Source organism: Nesoenas mayeri, assembly GCF_963082525.1.
Source record: "Nesoenas mayeri genome assembly, chromosome: 23".
Lineage (NCBI taxonomy): Eukaryota > Metazoa > Chordata > Aves > Columbiformes > Columbidae > Nesoenas > Nesoenas mayeri.
Genome location: NC_137574.1, coordinates 2,239,297 through 2,258,193, shown reverse-complemented (window position 1 = coordinate 2,258,193; position 18,897 = coordinate 2,239,297). Strand labels below are relative to the sequence as shown.

Below are 18,897 nucleotides of genomic sequence, written 5' to 3'. Positions count from 1 at the left end.
GGCGGGGGACACACCAGGCGGTGACAGGGTCCAGAGGGGTCCCTGTGGCACCCCGGGGTGGCTCTGCCGGCACCCGCGGTTGTCATGGTCCCCGCAAGGATTCAGGACCGTTTGGGGACCATTTCCAGCCCCAGCTGAGCCCTGGTGTCCCCTCATCATGACAGCTGGGGTGAGGGAGGAACCACCATTATGGGTCACGCTGTGAGGCGCAAGTGGCCACCCCTTGAAAAAACAGGGATAAACTGGAGATAAAAAACCACACAGATGTGAAAAAACCACAAACTTTCAGGGTGACACACGACCCCAGCAGCCCCTGAGGCGCTGCCATCACCCTCATGCCCTGAGGAGAAACCCCTCAGGGGCCTCGATGGCGCCGGGTGTGGGATGTTCTGTCACGGCTGTGGGGACACGGGGACCTCCCGCTCCTCAGGGAGACGTTTGATGGCCCCTGGTGAATCAGCAGCCGCCTCTCCCGGTCAAGCCGCCAGCGTGGCCGTGCCCCACATGAGTCAGCCAGGCGCCTCAGTTTCCCCTGTTTGTAAAGGGCAGGGCAATGGCAGGAGCGGAGCGGGGGTCCCTCGGGGTGTCTCAGGCGTTGGGGACATTGAGAAAGGGACAATTATCACCCTCAGCTCAGCCTTTGGGCTAGAAGAGACACGTGTGGCTCTTGTCATCCCTTCAGGGTCGGATCCAAGCTCGGAGGGATCATGGCTCCTACTGAGCACTCGGCGAGAGGCTTTGGGAGCTTTTCAGGGTGCAAAAGGGCCGGTAGCACTCAAAAAGAAATAAGAAAAATTAAAAAGCGGGCACGTTTCTGTAAAACCAGCGTGTTTCAAAGGCAGGGCTGACAGCAGAGGGCGGCCCAAGCTCGTCGCTGGCACTTCACCTCAGAGCCAGGCCTGGGTGCTTCGCCCTGCCCCAACCTGCTCCTGCCCTGTCTGTCTCCATCCGCCCCTCGTGGGGTACAGGGAGGTATTTTGGGGGACAGAGAGAGCCCAAGACTGTGGCAGCGAGCCCAGGATCTCTGGCAGCCAGCCCATGATATCTGACAGCTTTCGATTCTGAAGAGTGAAAGCCGAGAGAAGATTCAGTTCCTTTTCCCATCCCAAAGCTGAAGTGGGGAAGGGAAACTTAAAAGCTAGTAAAAATAGAGCATTTTAAGGTACTGCCTGGTCAGGAGGGGCTGTATTGGACTAGGAAAGTTTCCAGAAAGGAGCTGGTCCCAACAGGGAGACATCCAGAGTGGAAACCCTGCTCCTTCCACCCAGAGTTAAAAACCTGTGGGCTACAAGGTGCGACAAACAGCGTTTATCACATATCAGTTCATCCCATACCAACTGGAAACTCTGAGAAATGGAAACCATCCCACATCGGAGCGGGAGCACTCGCTGTCAGTGGGAGTCTGAGCGCGCCGGAGAGTCTGTCTGTCCGTCCTAGAGTCACTTTTGGTGTCTGCACATCCCTCGGCCGCCTGCTGTCCCCTCCACCTGGGCAGGGCGGGTTCACTTTGCTCTCCCCTATCAGCCGGAGGGGTAAATCCACTTTGGAGGAGTTTTCACACTTCACACATCATCTTCTCATGCTTCATTTATTTGCATTATCAAAGACTTTGTTTGGAAACACCCAGATAGAAAAACAGTAGAGTGACCCAAGTAACCAGCAATAGGATGAGACAAAATGGCCTCAAGTTGCACCAGGGGAGGTTGAGGTTGGATCTGGGGAACAATTTCTTCCCCAAAGGGCTGTGGGGCATTGGAACAGGCTGCCCAGGGCAGTGCTGGAGTCACCATCCCTGGAGGGCTGGACAGATGGACATGAGGTTCTCAGGACATGGGGCAGTGCCGGGGGTGGGTTATGGTTGGACTCGATGGTCTTGGGGGTTTCTTCCAACCAAACGATTCTACAATTTTGTGATAATCGTAAGTCCCTTCAAGTGCTGACCAAAACCAAACAAGGTTTTTAGAGCAACACAAGCACCATGCGACGCACATGCCCAAGGATGCTACAGCCAGAGATCTGCTACCAGTAGCCTGGCACAGAGATGGCTGCTGTGGCACATTCATGCCATGCGGTTGGCAGCGCGGGGGCGGTTTCCGTTGGGATCGGTACCAATGGCTTATGAGCCCACACACGTGTAGTGGGGAGCCCAGCCCTGCCTGCTCATTTTGGGGAGGATGAAGATGAGGAATCTCAGCGGTGCTTGACCTGAAATGACATTTTACCGCTTCTGTTTTTCTCACAGCTTTCGCAGTGGGGTGAGATCTCCATCGCTGCAACGCGCTCGCCTTTCAAATGCACGCGCGTGTCTGTGTGTCATTTCAGGTTAACCGAAGTGGCTGCTTCAGTCTGAAACAGGAGCTGTTGTTTCATTTTTCAGGTCGCTTAACCCCTTCCTAACTGTAATAAACACAGTGACTAAGAACAGAAAAATATTACCCTGGAGGAAGGGGACCAAAAGCTTGGAATACGATGAAAGAAACACTCTGATTACCCCTTTAAAAAATATGTTTCCTTAGCTGAAGCTGCTAAATTTGACTCAAGTTTACACACTGGAAATGTTTTGCGGTTGATTTTTTTTTTTTTTCCTTTTTACAGTGAGTAAAGTGTTTTTACCTCACAAAAAAACTCCACCGGCTCTCAGCCCCAGTGATGCAGTTTCGATGTGTCACGGAGGCTGGGTTAGCGCAGATCTCACTGTCGTTAAGGTCCTTGTAAACCCCAAAACATGAGACTTTAGTCTTGAGCGAGGCTCCAGGTGCGTGAAACCAGCACCTGCCCCCCCTTGCTGTCACAGCATGGGGTTTTTTTTGGAGGAGGTGTGGGAAGGGACATGTTTCACCCCAGGTTCATGCTGACAGGGGTGCGGGGCTTTGGTCTCAGCTCCTGGAGGACTAAATCCCCTGCCCGGGGAACACTGGATGTCTGAACCTGGAGGTTCCTCCATGGCTGGTCCCAGCCAGAGGAGAAATAGGGCAGGGAAAGGCAAGCAAGCCCAAGCTCTACCACAAAACATCTCCTGTGAGTCAAAGCATCGTGCCTCAGTTTCCCCACAAGCCCTGTGGAGATAATGCTATTGCCATCGGCAAAGTACTCAGAGACCAACTTCCCTAGGGAGTCATTACCAGGGAGATGGAGCTGTGGGACACCTGGTTCACTGATAATTCACCCCATCCTAAAGCAGGTGTTTAAAATTGGTCCTTGGCACCGTGAGTCACAGGAGCTAAGTGTTTCAGACACTACCTCGGGAGCACCTGGATGTTTTCCTTGCAACAAGACAGAGGACAAGATGCCACCTCCGAGTCTCCAGCTCTTCAGGTCCCTTCAGGACCCAACATGATCGCAATGGGCATTGCGGAGGGGAACAGCGGGCAGCCAGCGCTGTGACTGCCCGTCTGCAGCTCTCCCACCGCATCTACCATGGTCCTTTCCCTGTGGCAGACATCTGGGACCCAAACCTGGTGGCTCTCGGCCTCATGATGGTGTTACTGCAACAGAAGGCTGGTGCGCACCGGTCCTTTTCCAACACCCAAACCTTGCATGCACCCAGTTGTCACCCAGGCAGCGGGATCCCACCAGGGGACACCATGTCACCGTTCCCCTCCTGCAGCACGGGGCCAAAATCGTCAGCAACAGGCGGGAACGAAGCAACTATCAGCACCCCAGCCCTCTGCCGGACCTGCTCGGCCTTGCTGTGGTGCGTTTTCTAAGAAACGCCGCAGCAGTTAGCGAGCGTTTACGGGAAGGGTGGGCCAAGCTCAGCCTGCAGCCGGGGCGGCCGCGATAGCGTTTTGGTGGTGCTGGGGGGGACGGTGGCCGCTCCAGGGGCTCGGAATCCTGGCATGGTGGTGAAGTTCGCTTTCGTGTAAGAGCAGCTTCCCAGATGGCCAAGGGGAAAAAGCAAGAAGGTTCAATACAAACCACACCTCAAAATAGGCCTAAACTTTGAAGACATTTGGAGCTGCACTTCCTGCTTCGAGCGGCGCTGAGGAGATGAAAGATGCAGCTGAGGAAAAAAGAACCAGCAAAATAAACAACCCAAGTTAACACTTTGTGCTGAAGGCAGAGGCCCAGCGGTGACACAGCGCACCAGCTCATCCTGCAAGCCTGGGACGTGGCTCCAGGACCCCCTGATTGCAGCCCCATGGCTTGAAGAATGGTGCTGGCAAGCCTGGGGTGACCCAGGGAAAGGGGAGACTCCCTGGGCGAGGGGTTTTTAAGCAAGAAACTCTGGGGTAAGGCAAAGAAAGGACCGTTCTGTTCTGCATCAGAGGTAGCTAGGGGTGTTGCAAAGTAACATGCAGAAGGGGAAACGTGTCCCTTCCTCGGAGCAGGAGACACACAGCCCTGCGTGCACCCAGCAGCAGGTGCCCCACGAGATAGAGCAGGAACAGAGCTTCCAAATTCAGCACATTAAACAAAATCTCAAGGAAAAAACCAAAACAAACAGAAACCCAAAAAACCCTACGCCCCCTGAAGCCAAAGCAAAGTGGAGCTGGGAAGTGGGGTTTGACAGTTTGGAGGCTCAAAGCTCGAGCGAAGCATTACCGCTGCTGACTGATAGTGACCGACTTCTCGTAATCCGAAGATCAACTTCCTCTCGCTCCGCATTCGAGCTGGAGGTGGGGACAGCCCGCTGGCGGCTTTCTTCACCACCGGCACCCGGCATGCAACACCCGCTCCACGCCAACAGAGCCGGAGCAACAGGATCTGCCTTACCAAGATGTAATTTAGCCGACAACATCCGGTGTTTCGTAAAGCTGCTTTGATCTTTGTTTACTCACCATCCCCAGCACATGCTCCGCACCAGCCTGTGGATGAATGGAGAGGAAAAAGGCTCCACATCCCTTTCATCTCTCCCAGGAGCCCTGGCAGGCGCGGTCCGCACTGGAAACACCCCACCGGGGGCCGGATCCAGCCTTCCTCATCGTGTTTTCAGCTTGCTCATCCTGGTTAAGGTGGGACTTTTGGAGTTAGTCTCGAATGGAGACGAACTGGTAGTCCCCGCATTAGCTACTGTGTGGTCACCGGTACCCCGCGCGGTCCCAGCATCCTTCATCCCACCGCGCAATAACGGGATGACTCCATCACATCAAGTCATTAATTTTTATTTAAAACCGCATAAAAAAAATAAGATTTCTGAATTCCCCTGTACAATATTAACTATTAACAAAAAACCCGCCGGCTACACACTTGGTTACATATAAAGACTCGACAGCACGGACAGCCTGGGCTGGCTCCCCCTCCCCAGCCCCAGACAAGACACCCGTGAGGGAAAACAAAACTCATCTGCAAACTCATCTGCATGTGGTGAAGAAATAACAGCAGCCAGAAACAACAGCAACCAGAACTATGTACACAGACGGGTGGGGAGCAGGCAGGCGCCCCGCACCTCCGCCAGACATCCGACAGGAACGCTACGGACCCAGGGACGGACACAGGACAGACACGGAGGGAAGACCCGAATGGAAAACCAGGGGGAGATCAGCAGCCGTAGAAGCAAGGCATGGGTTGGAAACCCACGTGAATTATAAATAAATAAATAAGTTATCCTACTGGCTAGAACTCTCTCTTAAAAAAAAAAAAACAACAAAAAAACCCAAAAAGAAATTCATGAAAATAAATTAAAAAACAAAAAATGGAAAAAAAACCCAAAGAAACAAGGTAAAATGTTATCGCTATTAACAACTGTACATCAAGCTTTGCTCCTATAGAGCTTTGTACATATTTACAGCTCTGTTGGTTTGCATTGTTTGTGCATTCATGAGGGCACAGGGAAGCAAAGAACCCCAGAAAATCCAGACGAGCTGCAGGCACGGGAGGCGACGCGTCACCCGCTGGGCTCCCGACCATCTTCTGACCCCTTTTCTTGTTGAAAAGGGAATAGGAACTATATACCCAGGCGAGTCTTGGAAAAGCAGCAGTGTAGGAAAATTCAAGTATTTCCTCCAGCACAGCTCAGATCACAACTGAAGGCACTCGAGCGTGGTGACAGCGGAGGAGAGACAGCCACTTGGCCGCGGTACCTGCCCTCCCCTCAAGCAGTTTTCCCTGGTTGAAGCTTTTCTCGCAATAAGGTCTTTGATCCTCTTGCAGTTCCAAATTCAGCAGGTGAGGAAGACACTTGGGAGCCTCCAGAAGCAAAACCCAAAAAACCCCAATTGACTGGCAAAATGTCAAATGAGAAAAGGGTTGTTCAGATGGACCCCAGGACAGCTGAGTTGGACGGTGGCCACCAGCGCTTGGAAGAACAAGTCTCCAGCCCAGCTCCGGGACAAGATGTGCGTGTTGCCATCTGAGGATCCCCGCTCGGTGACGGTCACGAGGCAGAAGTCTGATTTTCTTTGCTTCTTGTGCCCAGGAGATGCGTGACGCTGTTACTTGCCAGGCTCCTGGATCAAACTGTGCAGGTGGATCTCTGCCGTCTCCTGAGGCAGGTGAATGCCTCGCAGCCAACTGTGGTTGAAAATGTCTTCCAAAGACGGCCTGTCCGAGGGGCGCATGGACAAACACCACCTGATGAGATGCTGGCACTCTGGGGAGAGAAACCAGAAACCGCTGGTCAGTTGGAGAAGGTTCTTGTCCACATTGTACCACTGTCTGCTGAGCCCAGGCCGTGCTGGGTGTGCTCAGAGCTGCACCCAAACCTCCCAAGTGATTATTTGTTTAGGAGGAAAGAGGGTGGCAGGACACGTGCCACCTCCTCCAGCTAACCACGGGAGATCAACCGCCTCCGTAGCCGTAAAACCGGGATGAAACCGGGATGCTTGCGTGCCCGGTACCGGTTATCCTCCCCTGCCCCTGCCGCGAAGCTGGGTGCCCACCTAGAGAAACCCGCCGTCGGAAGAAGAGCTGGCCCCGGATGATGTCCTCGTCCTGCTCAAAGGGGACGTCCCCGCAGACCATGTCGTAGAGCAGCACTCCCAGGGACCAGACCGTCGCCGAACGGCCGTGGTAGCGGTGGCAGCGGATCCACTCCGGCGGACTGTACACCCGCGTTCCTATGGGATACAGGCGGAGCTTGTCAGGAGGATGCTGCCCGCTCCCCATCCTCGCCTGAGCAGCCCTGGGGATGGGGGGCTGCGCGGTGGCAGGGGACACGCGGTGTGACCCGCCACCCCCTCGCCAGCACGTGACTCTTGTTTACAAACTTTGAGTTGTAAAAAAAAGCCGCTGGTGCCGGAAGAGGGCAGCACGGGCGCGGGGAAGGCCCAACCGTTACATGCAAAAAAAACCCCACGGGTGGGGAAAAACCACGCCTTCCACCCCGGCTTTACCCCAAAAAAATAGATATATAGATATATATAAATAAGCCAAGGCAAACAAGGGGAGCGGAGCAGCCCAAGCCCTTCCACGCCTGCAAACCAAACCGGCTGGCACGCACATTTTGCAACCCCCCCTCTGCTACCCCCATGGGTGTTTGTTTTTGTCGGGCCAGCTCCCCCCCGCCCCAGCCCCGGGCAGGGTGGGTGGCGGAGCCTCTCAGCAGGGCCAGGAGCCGGCTCCCGTTTCACAACATCCGCCCCACGCCGAAAAGCAACTTGGCAGCCAGCTGAATTATTAATTACCCCCCCAGCAAATGGAGGAAGCTCCGGTGCCCAGCCAGGCTGGGCCGTGCAATGCCCGGTACTGCAAGCATCCCACCGGCTGTGGGCTCACCGTCAAATTTGGTGTATGCTGTGTCCTTGAGGAAGGTACCGGAGCCGAAGTCGATGAGCTTGAGCTCGCCGGTGTTGAGGTCGATGATGATGTTCTCGTCCTTGATGTCACGGTGCAGGACGCCGCAGTTGTTGCAGTGCTGCACTGCCTCCAGCACCTGGCGGAAAAGCCCCCGCGCCAGCTCCTCGGACAGGAACCCCCTCTCCGTGATGAAGTCGAAGAGATCCTGCGAGGGCTCTGGACGCTCCAGCACCAGCACGAAGCTGTCGGGCAGCTCAAACCAGTCGAGGAGGTGGATGATGCCGCTGCAGCCGGATCCCACCTTGTTCAGCAGCACGATCTCCATCGGCACACGGGTGCCACTGGGCTGTGGGGGGACCACAATGTGGTCAGCGGGGCTGATGCTGCACCAGCAGTCCGGTACCCCCGGCTTGGGATGCTCCGGTGCCCCCTTGTCTGGCTTCACTGCTGCCTGGGCATGCCCCTGACTCAGGGGAGTCCTGGTACACCCCTGCCTGGTCCTACTGGTGCCTGGGCATCCCCCCACCCAGGGGATGCTCCGGTGCCCCCCTGCCTGGTCTCACTGGTGCCTGGGCATCCCCCTAACCCGGGATGCTCCGGTGCCCCCCTGCCTGGTCTCATTGGTGCCTGGGCATCCCCCCACCCAGGGGATGCTCCGGTGCCCCCCTGCCTGGACTCACTGGTGCCTGGGCATCCCCCAAACTCGGGATGCTCCGGTACCCTCCTGCCTGCTTCCACCGGTGCCTGGGCATCCCCCCAATCCGGGATGCTCCGCGTCCCCCGGTGACCTCACGCCCGCTCCCCGCGCCGTGTCCCCGTTTCCACCCTCCCGGCACCTCCTCTTTTCGCCCCCCCAGTGACGCCCCGGTTTGTCCCGGTGGCCGCGGTCACTCACCAGCTCGCCCCACTCGGAGATGCGGTCCCGCGCTACGTGTTTGATGGCCACCTGCAACCGAGGGGAGCGGCGGGCTGAGCACACGCCGCCCGCCCCGCCGCCCCCCGCTCCTCCTCCGCCCCGCCGCCGGCCCCGCTTACCGGCGTGCTGTCGGAGAGGCGAATACCCGAATAAACCGTGCCGAAGCCGCCGCTCCCCAGCAGCGGGCCCACCTGGTACAGCTTCTCCAGCGGCTCCTTCTCTTTCCCTGCAGGCGAGACGCGGCCGTTAACGCTGCGCCGGGGGCCCCAACCGAACCGGGCCGAGCAAAACCGGGCCGTATTTCTCGTACCTGGCTGTAGCTTAGCGCTGTGTAACTCCCCACCGGTCCCGGAACGTAGGTGGGCCAACGAGTTAATTTTCGAGAGCAGCATCCCGGTCCCCTCGCCCAATTTCGTGGCCGGTCCCGGCACCTCCCGAACCGGACCGGGCAGCGGTGCCTCGGTTCCGGCGGTCGGGCTGCCGAGCGGCTGAGGTCGGGCGGGGGAGCCCGGGCAGGTGGAGGCTGTAGCCTGGCGGCAGCGGGGCGGGGAGGCAGCGGGCGCGGCGGGGCTGCTCCCCGCACTGCCGCGCTCCGGTGTGGCGCGGCGGCCGCCAGCCGGCTCCGGGAGTAGCGGGGGCCGGGGGCGGGCCGGGGACCGCCGCGGGGCGGGGCCACCGCGCCAGGACCAACCACGGTGACTCATGCGGCGCCGCCACAGCCAATAGGGAGAGACTCGGGCACAGGAGCGACCGCGACGGGCCACGACGTGGCGGGAAGGAAAAGGCGCCAAAGGCGGGTGGGGGGTGCGGGGCTCCATGGCGGGGGGCTTTTGGGGGGCGTGGGGTGGGAGAGAAAGTGAGATCGGAGCAAGGAGAACCGCTGCTGCTGTTCGTCCGCCCGTCCGCGGCCCCGTTCGCAACGGGAGTGTCCTCGCGTCCCGCGGTTGCCAAGGCTGAACCTTGCGCATTGTTCGCTAAACGCGCGCAAGCAGGTGGGGTGGGTGGGGGGGTGAAGGGGACACCCATCCGAGCGGCGAGGACACGGGGGGAGCGGCCCGGCCCGGGATCGGGCTCTCCCCGGCCGGCTACGGCATCCCTGGCAGAGCCCGGCGGGTGGGAGTCACCGAGCTCCTCTTCCTCCCCATGTCCACATCAAAATCCCCAAATATTTTGGCTTCTTCACTTTATTACTTTTTCCTGCAATCTCACAGCTTCCCGGTGGTGCTCAGTGTCCCCTGGACCCCATCCCGCTGGCTCATCCCACGCCGCTGTTACTTCATCGCGGGCAAACCTGTGTCTGACCTTTTCCCTTTTCTAGTAAAAGTGGTGATCCCAGTTGGTGACTCTTTTTAAAATTTCTTTCCTTTTTTTTTTTCTTTTCCTCAAAAGTCACTGGCTGAGATGCTTTCCCGAGTTCCAGAGATAAGATAAATTATTTACTGGATGTTGGTCTCTGATTACTCACTCTATTAGCATTTAGAGCAAAGAGCTCCAGCCACCAGGAGCTGAATTATTCCAGACGAAGCCCATCTGGGCTCCCGCGCCCGAGCGAGACCGAGGAGTTCCCAGCATCCCACACATACTTGTGGGATGAATTGCTTGAAATCGAATGGTTTTTACTGGAAATGCTGGTGAGCTCCCGACTCCTTTAGTATTTCTTTTTTAAAAAATAATAAACCACAACCAAAACGCAAACCCCCAAGTCATCCACGGGGCTGCGGCGCATCCATCGCTGCTGCCGTTGCCTCTTTTAGACTTACCGAGAATTCTGCACATCCTCTTTCAGAAGCTGAGGCAACTAAAAACCGACACTGGTTTTTACCCAGAAGTTGACATTTTTATTTGGGGAAAAGTGTGGAGAATCTGACGCAGCAGCCTCCCTACCTTCCTTTTTTTTAATGTATTATTGTTATTATTTGGGGTGACGCAAGCGGAGGGGGGCGGGCAGCACCTTTCTCCTGCATTATTCCCACCCGACGCCTGGGCATATTTGGGACAACTGGTTCTGCCAGTCGCTGCTCAGCCATGGGATGAAGTGACTCAGCATCTGGCCCCAAACTCATTATCAAATTCTTTGCCGAGATGATGAAAGGTACCGAAGGGGCTGCCCTGGAAACCCAGACTCTGTATTGACAAACAAAGCTCATCCCGGAGCGGCAGGGCTTTCCTGGGGGCTGCCTTCTCGACCTCCCGGGGAGGTGCAGCCTCCTTCCTCGCTCTGCCCACACCTGCTAATTAATGTCGAAGGGAGCAGCGTGTGTCTTGCAACCTGGATGATGTGGGGCCAAATCATCCTTGTGCGTAAACCTGCACAACTGCTAATTTCCCCAGGGGACTGAGTCAGTGGCCGCCTCTTCCTGCCGGCATGGCACGGAGGGGTTGCATCCCCTCTGGGTTGGGGAAACCCCGGTCTTGGGGGTGATGGGGAGACGTTTCTCCATGTGCAGAGCGGGGATGCAGCCCTGTTTCCCGGCTGTATCCATCTCTTTCCAGAGTAACTCACCTAGACACATCCCTGTTCCCTAAATGACCCAAAGCAGGGCTGGAAGCCGCCTTTTCCCCCCAAGCCCATCCCACATACTCACCTTTCCCCTTGCCAGCCGGGGTGAGGCCATTGGGATGTGTCAGACATTCAAGCTAACACAAAACAAACGTTGCCCTCATCCGGAGGAATCACCTCTTTCCCCGATCCTCTTCCTTCTAATGAAAGCCGCTGAGGATGGCGGGTGCAGGAGAGCATCCCTTTAGCATCCCTTAGCACATCTGCACTTGCATGGACACACGGATGTCCAAGCAGAACTGCAGGCCCTGCCCTAGGCAGGCAGCAGCATCCCAGAGCCAAGGCTGCCTCTTTCCACCCCAACGCTTGGTGTTGCATTTTGCAACTCGGAGGAGGCTGCAAGAAGCAAAAACCCAAGTGGGACCTTCCCTGCTTCTCGCAGGACCCCAGGGTGGCACATGGCGCTGGTGGCAGATCTGTGGGAGACGAGCTCCCAGCAGACATCAAAAAATCAGTTCTCAGCCCTGCAAACAATCCCGGCAGCTTTGGGGCTCTTCAGTGGCATTCCAGTCTAACCGGGGCTGCCTTGCATGATAATCAGGCTTAATTACTGCTTTATCGCTTGATTGCTGTGCTGGGCCCTTGGAGCTGCAGCGTTGCTTTCGCAGTTTACTTTGTATTTCCTCCCTGTCGCCTTTCCTGCCAGCACAATTAGTAAATAGGTGAAAAGGGGGAGGGCCAAGACGGGACCCAAGGAGGAGAGAGGGGCAATTTGCTGCCCAGGAGCTCCTGGGGTGGAGGGGGAGCAGATTTGCTGCCCACAGAGTGTTAAAACTGAGGTTTCCACCAGTGTCCTGCAGACAAAACAGCAAGGTCAATGCCAAGCCAGGAGCACAGCCCCATAGCAGCCCCACGAGCATCCCCCTCCGGATGGGCAGCATCCCTGGAAGAAGGAGGAGAGGTTTGCGGGGCCATTAAAGCCGTGACACAGAAAGGCTGTGGTTTTCCTAACGTGAGCTTTGAGTCATTGCGTGACCTTGGCAGCGTCTCCCCGTGGCTCCCTCCGCTCGGGCTCGCTCGCCGCAGAACCGGCTGGCCCAGGGCGTGGAGCGCAGCGGCAGCACGGACCTGCCGGTGCTCGGGGAAAGTGCGAAACCTTCCCAAGTCGGGCCAGCGAAGATGCTCCCACCCACGCGCGGTGAGCAATCCGCGGCCGCGCCGGCGAGGAAGCGGCGCTGCCCTGGGCCAGACGGTGGGTGCCGCGGTGGGGACACCCCCAATGCGCCCTCACCTGCTTCACCTCACCTCTACGGCAGCGAAAAGTGTTTCACTGGCGACTTTGGAAAAGCAGTAAAAATGTGTGTGCATTGCACAGCATCATCGTGGTGCAAGCGATGGGCATCGCCCAGCAGGATGCGGCCGATCCCGGTGTGCGTGGAGGCTCCGGGGGTTGTGGAGGTGCTGGGCCCCCCCAGGTGTGGGTTGGGACCATGGCTGCCGGGGGTCAGCGCAGCCCCAGCGTGCTGCTTCCCGTCCCCTCCATGTCCCCTGGAACCCCCAGACCCAACAGGGATCCCAACAGCAGTGACAGCTTGGGAACCGCATGTCCCACCCTGGGGTGGGGGGGAAAGTCCTCACTGCTGGGCTGGACCCCCCCAAAACCCCTCTAAACCAGCACCTTGTTTTCTTTCTGTTATTTCCTTTTGGGTGCCAAAACCCTCCGGCTTATGGAGGTGATGGGAACTGCGAGTGGGACAGGAGATGCACGGACGCATCCTGCACCCCAGGAGGAGCAGACGTGGGCATTGCTTCTTAATTGTATTTTTCTTTCTTTTCCTGCATGTGCGCTGGCTTTTAGCGCGGGCTTTTTGGGCGAGGTGTGCACGGAGGCGGCAGCATGGCTAATCTGCTTTGTGAATGGAGCCGCACGGGGGGCAGCCGAGGGGATCTGGGAGGTGGAGGGAGCCACATATTTGGGATTCCATCATCTGGGTGGGCTCCTTCTCCCCAGACTCTCAGGATGTGGGAAATGGAAGATGAAAGGAGCTGCATTTCCAGCCTCTCGGGTTACAATGTCTAAAGCAGAAAAGGCTGGTTGGGGAAAAAGAGGAGGGGGGAGTGGATGCTACAGGGAAACCTGGGTTGGGAAATGGCCCCGGCGAGGTTGGGGCAGAGAAGGGGGCGGCTGGGGCCGAGCCGCTCGTGTTTCACATCACGTCAGGGCTGAGGAATTTCCTCTGCTCTGGGGGTGCCTCGCACAGAAAAAGGGGGAGGCTTTCAGGTTAGCTGGGGATGAATAATAGCCAAGAGGCGAGGGATTAAAAGTGCTACCCGGGGGCTGCTGTTTACAAGCAAACCCTTCTGCAGAGCAAGAGGGGAAAGAGGGGTGCACCGGGGCGCTGACGGGGCCCCCAGCCCACGCTGCGCCCGCAGCCCGGCCCCGGCGAGCGCGGCGGAGCGGCAGCCCCGGCCCCTGTGCGCATCCCTCCCCGGTGGCCCCTCCGCAGCGACGTCCCCATGGCTGGTCCCCTGCACACGTGGCGTGTCCTGGGGTGGCTCCCGGGCCGTGTCCTCCCGTGGCCCCCGGAGCTTTCCCATCCCCCTGAATTACAAATGCCCGGATCATCCCTGTGCACGGGCAGGAACAAATTCGCTTTTGCAAGAGGGTTTGTGCCACCCACTCGGTGCCTGGGAAAGGGGCAGGGAGGGAGTGACACAAAATATAGTGACACCCAAGGCTCGGGGTGACGGCAGCACCCCAGCCTGCCCCGGCACAGCAGGTGTCTTTCTGCAGAGTCTTTGCATGTGAAAAGAACCTTTGGGTTATAAACACTATTTTGGTGGCTGATGGGGGACCAGAGGGTGCCCAGGTCTCCTCTTCCCCCTCCGCCCTGCCAAGCCCTTGCCTGTCCCCAGGTACATTCCTGGCATTGCTCCGGGAGCGCAGGGAGGGCTCTGACCCTCTGAGCATGGGAAAAATGTCTGTCTGTGTGCGGGAAAGGAGGTGCAAACAGTGCGGGGTGAGGAGGTCAGCCGGGAAATCCCTTTCATCTTGTCCTGGGCCTTTCTCTGACACGCGGCCCGGGAGCGGGAGAGGGGTTTTGTCTGGGGCTGGACAAGGGAAGGATCCAGGGAGGCTCTGGGGAGGCCGGACGCTGTTTCCAACCTGGTTTCTTGGGAAGAGCGTAATAAAAGGCAGATCTCACCCTCCACACCCATTTGGGGAAAAAATCCCAAGTGGAGGAGGTGGAGGGAAGACCCAGGAGACATAGGGCCACCCCCTTCTCTGCCACAGACCCCCTGTGTGCCCTTGGTCCCATCCCTGCATCTCTTTATCCCGCCTGGACTGTAATAAATCCCTCCCCACGGTTTGAACCCCAGCATCTCCCTCCCGGCAGCCCCAGGACCGCGGGGCCGCCGCTGCCGCCTGCCTGTGTTGGCCAAAGGAGGAGCCGCAGCGCTGCCCTGCCCCGGCCCAGCCGGATCCAGCCTGGCTTCCAGGAATCGGGGCTGGGACAAGCGTCCGTGGGTGACAGCTGGTGCCTTGGGTGGCATCCGCTTCTCACGAGCTGCTCGGGTCCCCATGCTCACCTTTCCTAAAGCACCCAGGTCCCGCTGCGCCGCGGGACGCCGGCTCTCCCCGTCACCTCTCCCCGGCTGCGCCGCGGGGCGAGGGCTTCTCCTGCCTGTGCGAAGCAGATGGTACAACACGGACTAACGAGATCAGAGATTAATCTGCACTTTGCTTCCAAATCGCATAATCATGTAATTATTCTCAGTATCGGGGTGGAGCAGGCTCCGGGCTCCAGTCCCTGCTCCCTCCTGGGGCACTTTGCCTGGCAGGATGGTGCAGGGGGTCACCCCTGTTATTTTGGTGGGGTGCCCGGTGCCCTGCTGGTTTGCCGGCCTCTGAGACCGTGTCTGGCAGGAGGTGGTGGGAGAGGATCCAGGCGTGCACCTGCCACCGCACCCCCTTTTGCCCTGATACATCCCAGTTCAACCTCACACCTGGGTTACCTGCTGGGACAGCCCGGTGGGAAACATGCCCCTGAGCAGCCTCCCACCGCCCAGTGCAGCAATCCAGCCCAGTGCCTCCCAGTTCCCACCAGCAAGAAGCACTGGGGTGGAACTGGGGCATTGCCAACGCGTGATGCTGCTCCTCACCCTGCGCAAGAGCCACGCAGCATCAGCACCGGCTGCCGCGACCCCAGCACCGCGGCCGGCTTTGACGGGTGAGGAAACAGGGGGAAATCTCACGTTTCGGGCAGTGTGTGCGGCCGGCGGCTCTGGATTCCTGGGCGGCCGGTGACACGGCCGCATTATCAGCAGGCCCGGGCTGTTTGCTGGAACAGGGCGGCAGCGGGGCTGGGTGACCCCACGCTTCCTTCCTTTCCTGGAAGCCGCTCGCTCCGAGCGTGACGCTGGCGCTCTGATAACCGGTGGCTTTCACAACGAGCGCGGGGCCGGGGCTGCTCTCTGCTGTGCCACCATCCTTCCCACCCGGCTTGCATTGCCCTGCTTCATTCTCCCCTTGGTAGCGATGGAAATACATCCCCGAGTGCTGCAAACCCCAGGTGCTTGCAGGAGCGCGGATGTGTTTCACTGCAAGGTGCGGTGAGGTGTGTCAGGTCTCTCCAGGGGACGGAGCAGTCCCGGCTGCCTTTGAAGCCACCAGCAGTGGCACTGACAGGCAGGGTCCTGCCTGCAGCAGGCAGCGCCATGGCCGAGCACGTCCCCGCTCGGTCCCCTCCCTGCGTGGCAGCAGGTCCCTGCACGCCGCGGCAGCCGGTGCCGTGGGCCAGGGAGGGACGTGCGGGGCAGGTGAACCCGGCCCAGAGGGAAACTGAGGCAGCAATGGGGATGCTGTGACCTGCCCACACCCTCCTGGAAGGGGCCCAGCAGCCCTGCATACCCATTTGCAGCTTCTGGGGTGCTCAGTGCTGGGATGGCATTAACAGGGTTCAGCCCCGGCCTTGGGGACCTGGGGGGAGCCGGGTGCTCACATCCCCCAAAACGCTGTCGGGATCCACTCTGTTACCCTGTGCAGTGACTGAGGTGTCCCCCCAGAATCACCACCCCCCAATTCAGTGTCAGCGGTGATACCGGGGTCCCCCCTGCGCGGCTCCTTCATCTTATCAGGGCTGTTCCAGGAGGAAGTTTGCGGGGTGGATTCCAGGTAAACAGCGGCCAGATGGGACCAGATACCTGCCAGGAGACACTCGCCAAGGCAGGTTTGCACAGCCTGGCCACTTATTTGCTCTAGGGAGGGATTTCCCCTTCATGGACGTCAGCTGCAGTGCCAGGACGTCACCCCGACAGCCTCGCTGGGCTCCTCCGTCACTCTCCTGGCCAGGTGCCTGCATCCGGAGTGCGGGTGCTGCTGCAGCACAGCGCGGCTGGGGAGCCATCTGTGCCACCAACCTGGCTACCACGGCCCCATCTCCCATAGCCAGGGACCAACACGATGCCCAGGACTCCTCCACTGTGACCTCAAGAGCTTGGGGAGCCGTGGGTGCCTGGCAGAGCTGGAGCTGGAGTGTCAGGATGCACCGTTCTCGTCCCACCGGCCCCATTGGTGCAGAATGAGGGGCTGGGGCTGCCGCCATCCCCCCATCGCAGGCAGAGGAGGCGGGCGGGCAGGACCGGGCTGCTGGCAGCGGGTGCCAGACGTGCCCCGGCACACGTGCGGCTGCACCTCACGCCCAGCCCTGGCCGCGGTGCCAGCAGGATGCTCCTGCCTTTGGTTGCGAGATCATCTCTTGGCTCAGCCGACTCGCCCAGCTCGCCCTGCTCCTGCCACCCCCGGAACGCCTGCGCCTTCCCTGCTCCGAGGGGGAAACTGAGGCAGCGGGGTGTGCAGGACCAGAGCAGGGACATGGAAGGACAGCCAGGGAGGGCTGGGCCTGGCACCAGGGCTGCCTGCACCCTCCATCCAGGGCGCTCCTGCATTTCTCAAAGCCTGAGGCTCTCTGCACGTCTCCCATCCAGCAGATGCTGCTGGGGTGTTTCTTCTTCCAGGTCCCCACCTCTCCCCCCATCCATTCCCTGTATCCACAGCCCAGGTCCCTGGGGATGGCTCCGGGCGCGCCGCCCGCTGCAGCATCACCCGCATCTCCCTGCACTTCACGTAATGGTAAATAATGCAAAGCCCAGAGGGTCTGTCGCTCCCACCCATGGGATGCCGCTCCTGTCGCTTGCCAGGGCATGGGGGGGAAACACCGGGTCGGGACCCTATCGGCCGCTCGGAGCGCGTGTTTACTGTGTCAGAAGGAGAAGCCATAAATTCGCTTGGTTTAATTGAAAGCCGGTGGTGTGGGTTTGGCTTAATCCGCCTTCCTCCTCCTCCTCCTCCATTAGATAACGTCTCGCTGAAACCACTTTGCAAACTCACGGCATTCCTGCGTGCTGAGCGCGGGGGCAGCTGGCGGGACACGGGGACATGGCTGTTCATGTGCTGCGGGGACACTTTGCTGTCACCAGCTCTGCTCCTCCTGCCCTGGTCCTGGCTGGGGAGGGGTATTACAGCAATGAACTGACCCACTCGTGACGTGTCACCTGAATGGCAACAAGCTGGGCTGGTGGGATGCAGCGAGATGCAGGATTGTGCCAGGGGGAGCAGCCCGAGGGTCCCCAGGAGTGCAAAGGGCTCAAGTTGAAAAGACAAAGGGAAATAGTTCAGGTGGGAGGAAATCTGAGCCATAGAAGGGGTGGGATGTGCACAAATTGGGGCAGAAGGAGGAGCTGGAACCATCTCACCTCCACCCATGGCATCAGAGGGGTTGGTGACATTCTCCTCTCCGTGGCACAGGGAAACTGAGGCACAGAGCCGAGCTGGGCTCGGGGAGCATCCGCGGCTGCATCGGGGAGCCCTTTCCTCTTCAGGATTCTGCAGAACCAGCAGCAGAAGAGGAGGAAACCTGCAAATCACAAAGAGGCACAAACACCCCCATGGGCTCCATCACCCGTCCCCATCGGGGGGACCCCGCTGCCTCCCCCTGCCCAGCACAGCCAGTGTGGGGGCAACTTTGCTTTGCCGGGGGAGTTCAAGCGGAGGGCAGGGGCGGCGAGGGCTGTCAGGGTGTCCCGCGGCCGCCGCTGCCCTGCGAGGAATGCTGTGAGTCACGGGGAAAGCATCCCCAGGCCGCCAGCCCCTCACCGTGCCTCCCGACCGGCAGCTGCGGGACGGCGACTCCAGGCTGCGAGTCCCGCATCCAGCGCTTTGGGGTGAGCCAGGGGTGCGCGGTGCCTTGGGACACCCCGGTTCCGTCCCCCAGAGCAGGTGCTGAGTCCACATCCAGCCGAGATGCTGGTGCTGCGGAGGTGGCCGTCACCCCCGCTCCAGGGCACGGGCCGGGCGGGCAGAGCAGGCTCCATCGCCAGCCCTGGGGAGGCCAGACATGAACTCAGCCTCTCCGAGCGGACAGAGATGACGTGATGCCGGGAGGTCACCCAGGGCCGGGAAGCCACCCCGGCCCAGCGCCCGGGGCTCTCCCGCTCCGACACCTCCATCCCCTGCGGCCGGAGGGAGGGAAGGGGCACAGATGCTTCCCGAGTTGCTCCCGCTCCAGGGAAATCGGTGTTTTCGGCTTTATCAGCTCACCGCAGCCTCGTGCCCGGCGCTGGAGAGGAGAGCCAGGCTTTTCCCAGCGGTGCCTTATCGAGGCGCTGAGCCCTGCATGCTGCTTTGTTTCAGGTCGTGTTGCAAAATTCAAAGAAGGAAATGGCTTTTGGGAGAAGAATTGCAAAATCCTGGAAGATTATCTGAGCGTAGCAGCCGCCCCCCCCCAGCACAGGCGGTGGGAGG

General features: G+C 59.2%; 1 protein-coding gene and 1 long non-coding RNA gene across 2 annotated transcripts; both read right to left on the bottom strand.

Moving 5' to 3' along the window:
• Positions 1 to 5,089: 5,089 nt before the first annotated feature.
• PIM1 (Pim-1 proto-oncogene, serine/threonine kinase) lies at positions 5,090 to 9,206 on the bottom strand. Its single transcript, XM_080358356.1, has 6 exons — positions 8,904 to 9,206; positions 8,713 to 8,819; positions 8,573 to 8,623; positions 7,657 to 8,023; positions 6,822 to 6,998; positions 5,090 to 6,532 (listed from the first exon to the last, which is right to left on the bottom strand). The coding sequence occupies exons 1-6, from the start codon at positions 8,983 to 8,985 to the stop codon at positions 6,375 to 6,377; spliced, it is 942 nt and encodes a 313-aa protein (XP_080214482.1). The 5' UTR covers positions 8,986 to 9,206; the 3' UTR covers positions 5,090 to 6,374.
• An 8,320-nt stretch (positions 9,207 to 17,526) lies between these two features.
• LOC308048969 lies at positions 17,527 to 18,600 on the bottom strand. The gene is made up of 3 exons (XR_013923205.1): positions 18,250 to 18,600; positions 17,850 to 18,010; positions 17,527 to 17,599 (listed from the first exon to the last, which is right to left on the bottom strand). It is a non-coding gene; the product is annotated as an uncharacterized lncRNA (long non-coding RNA).
• Between the last annotated feature and the right edge of the window lie 297 nt (positions 18,601 to 18,897).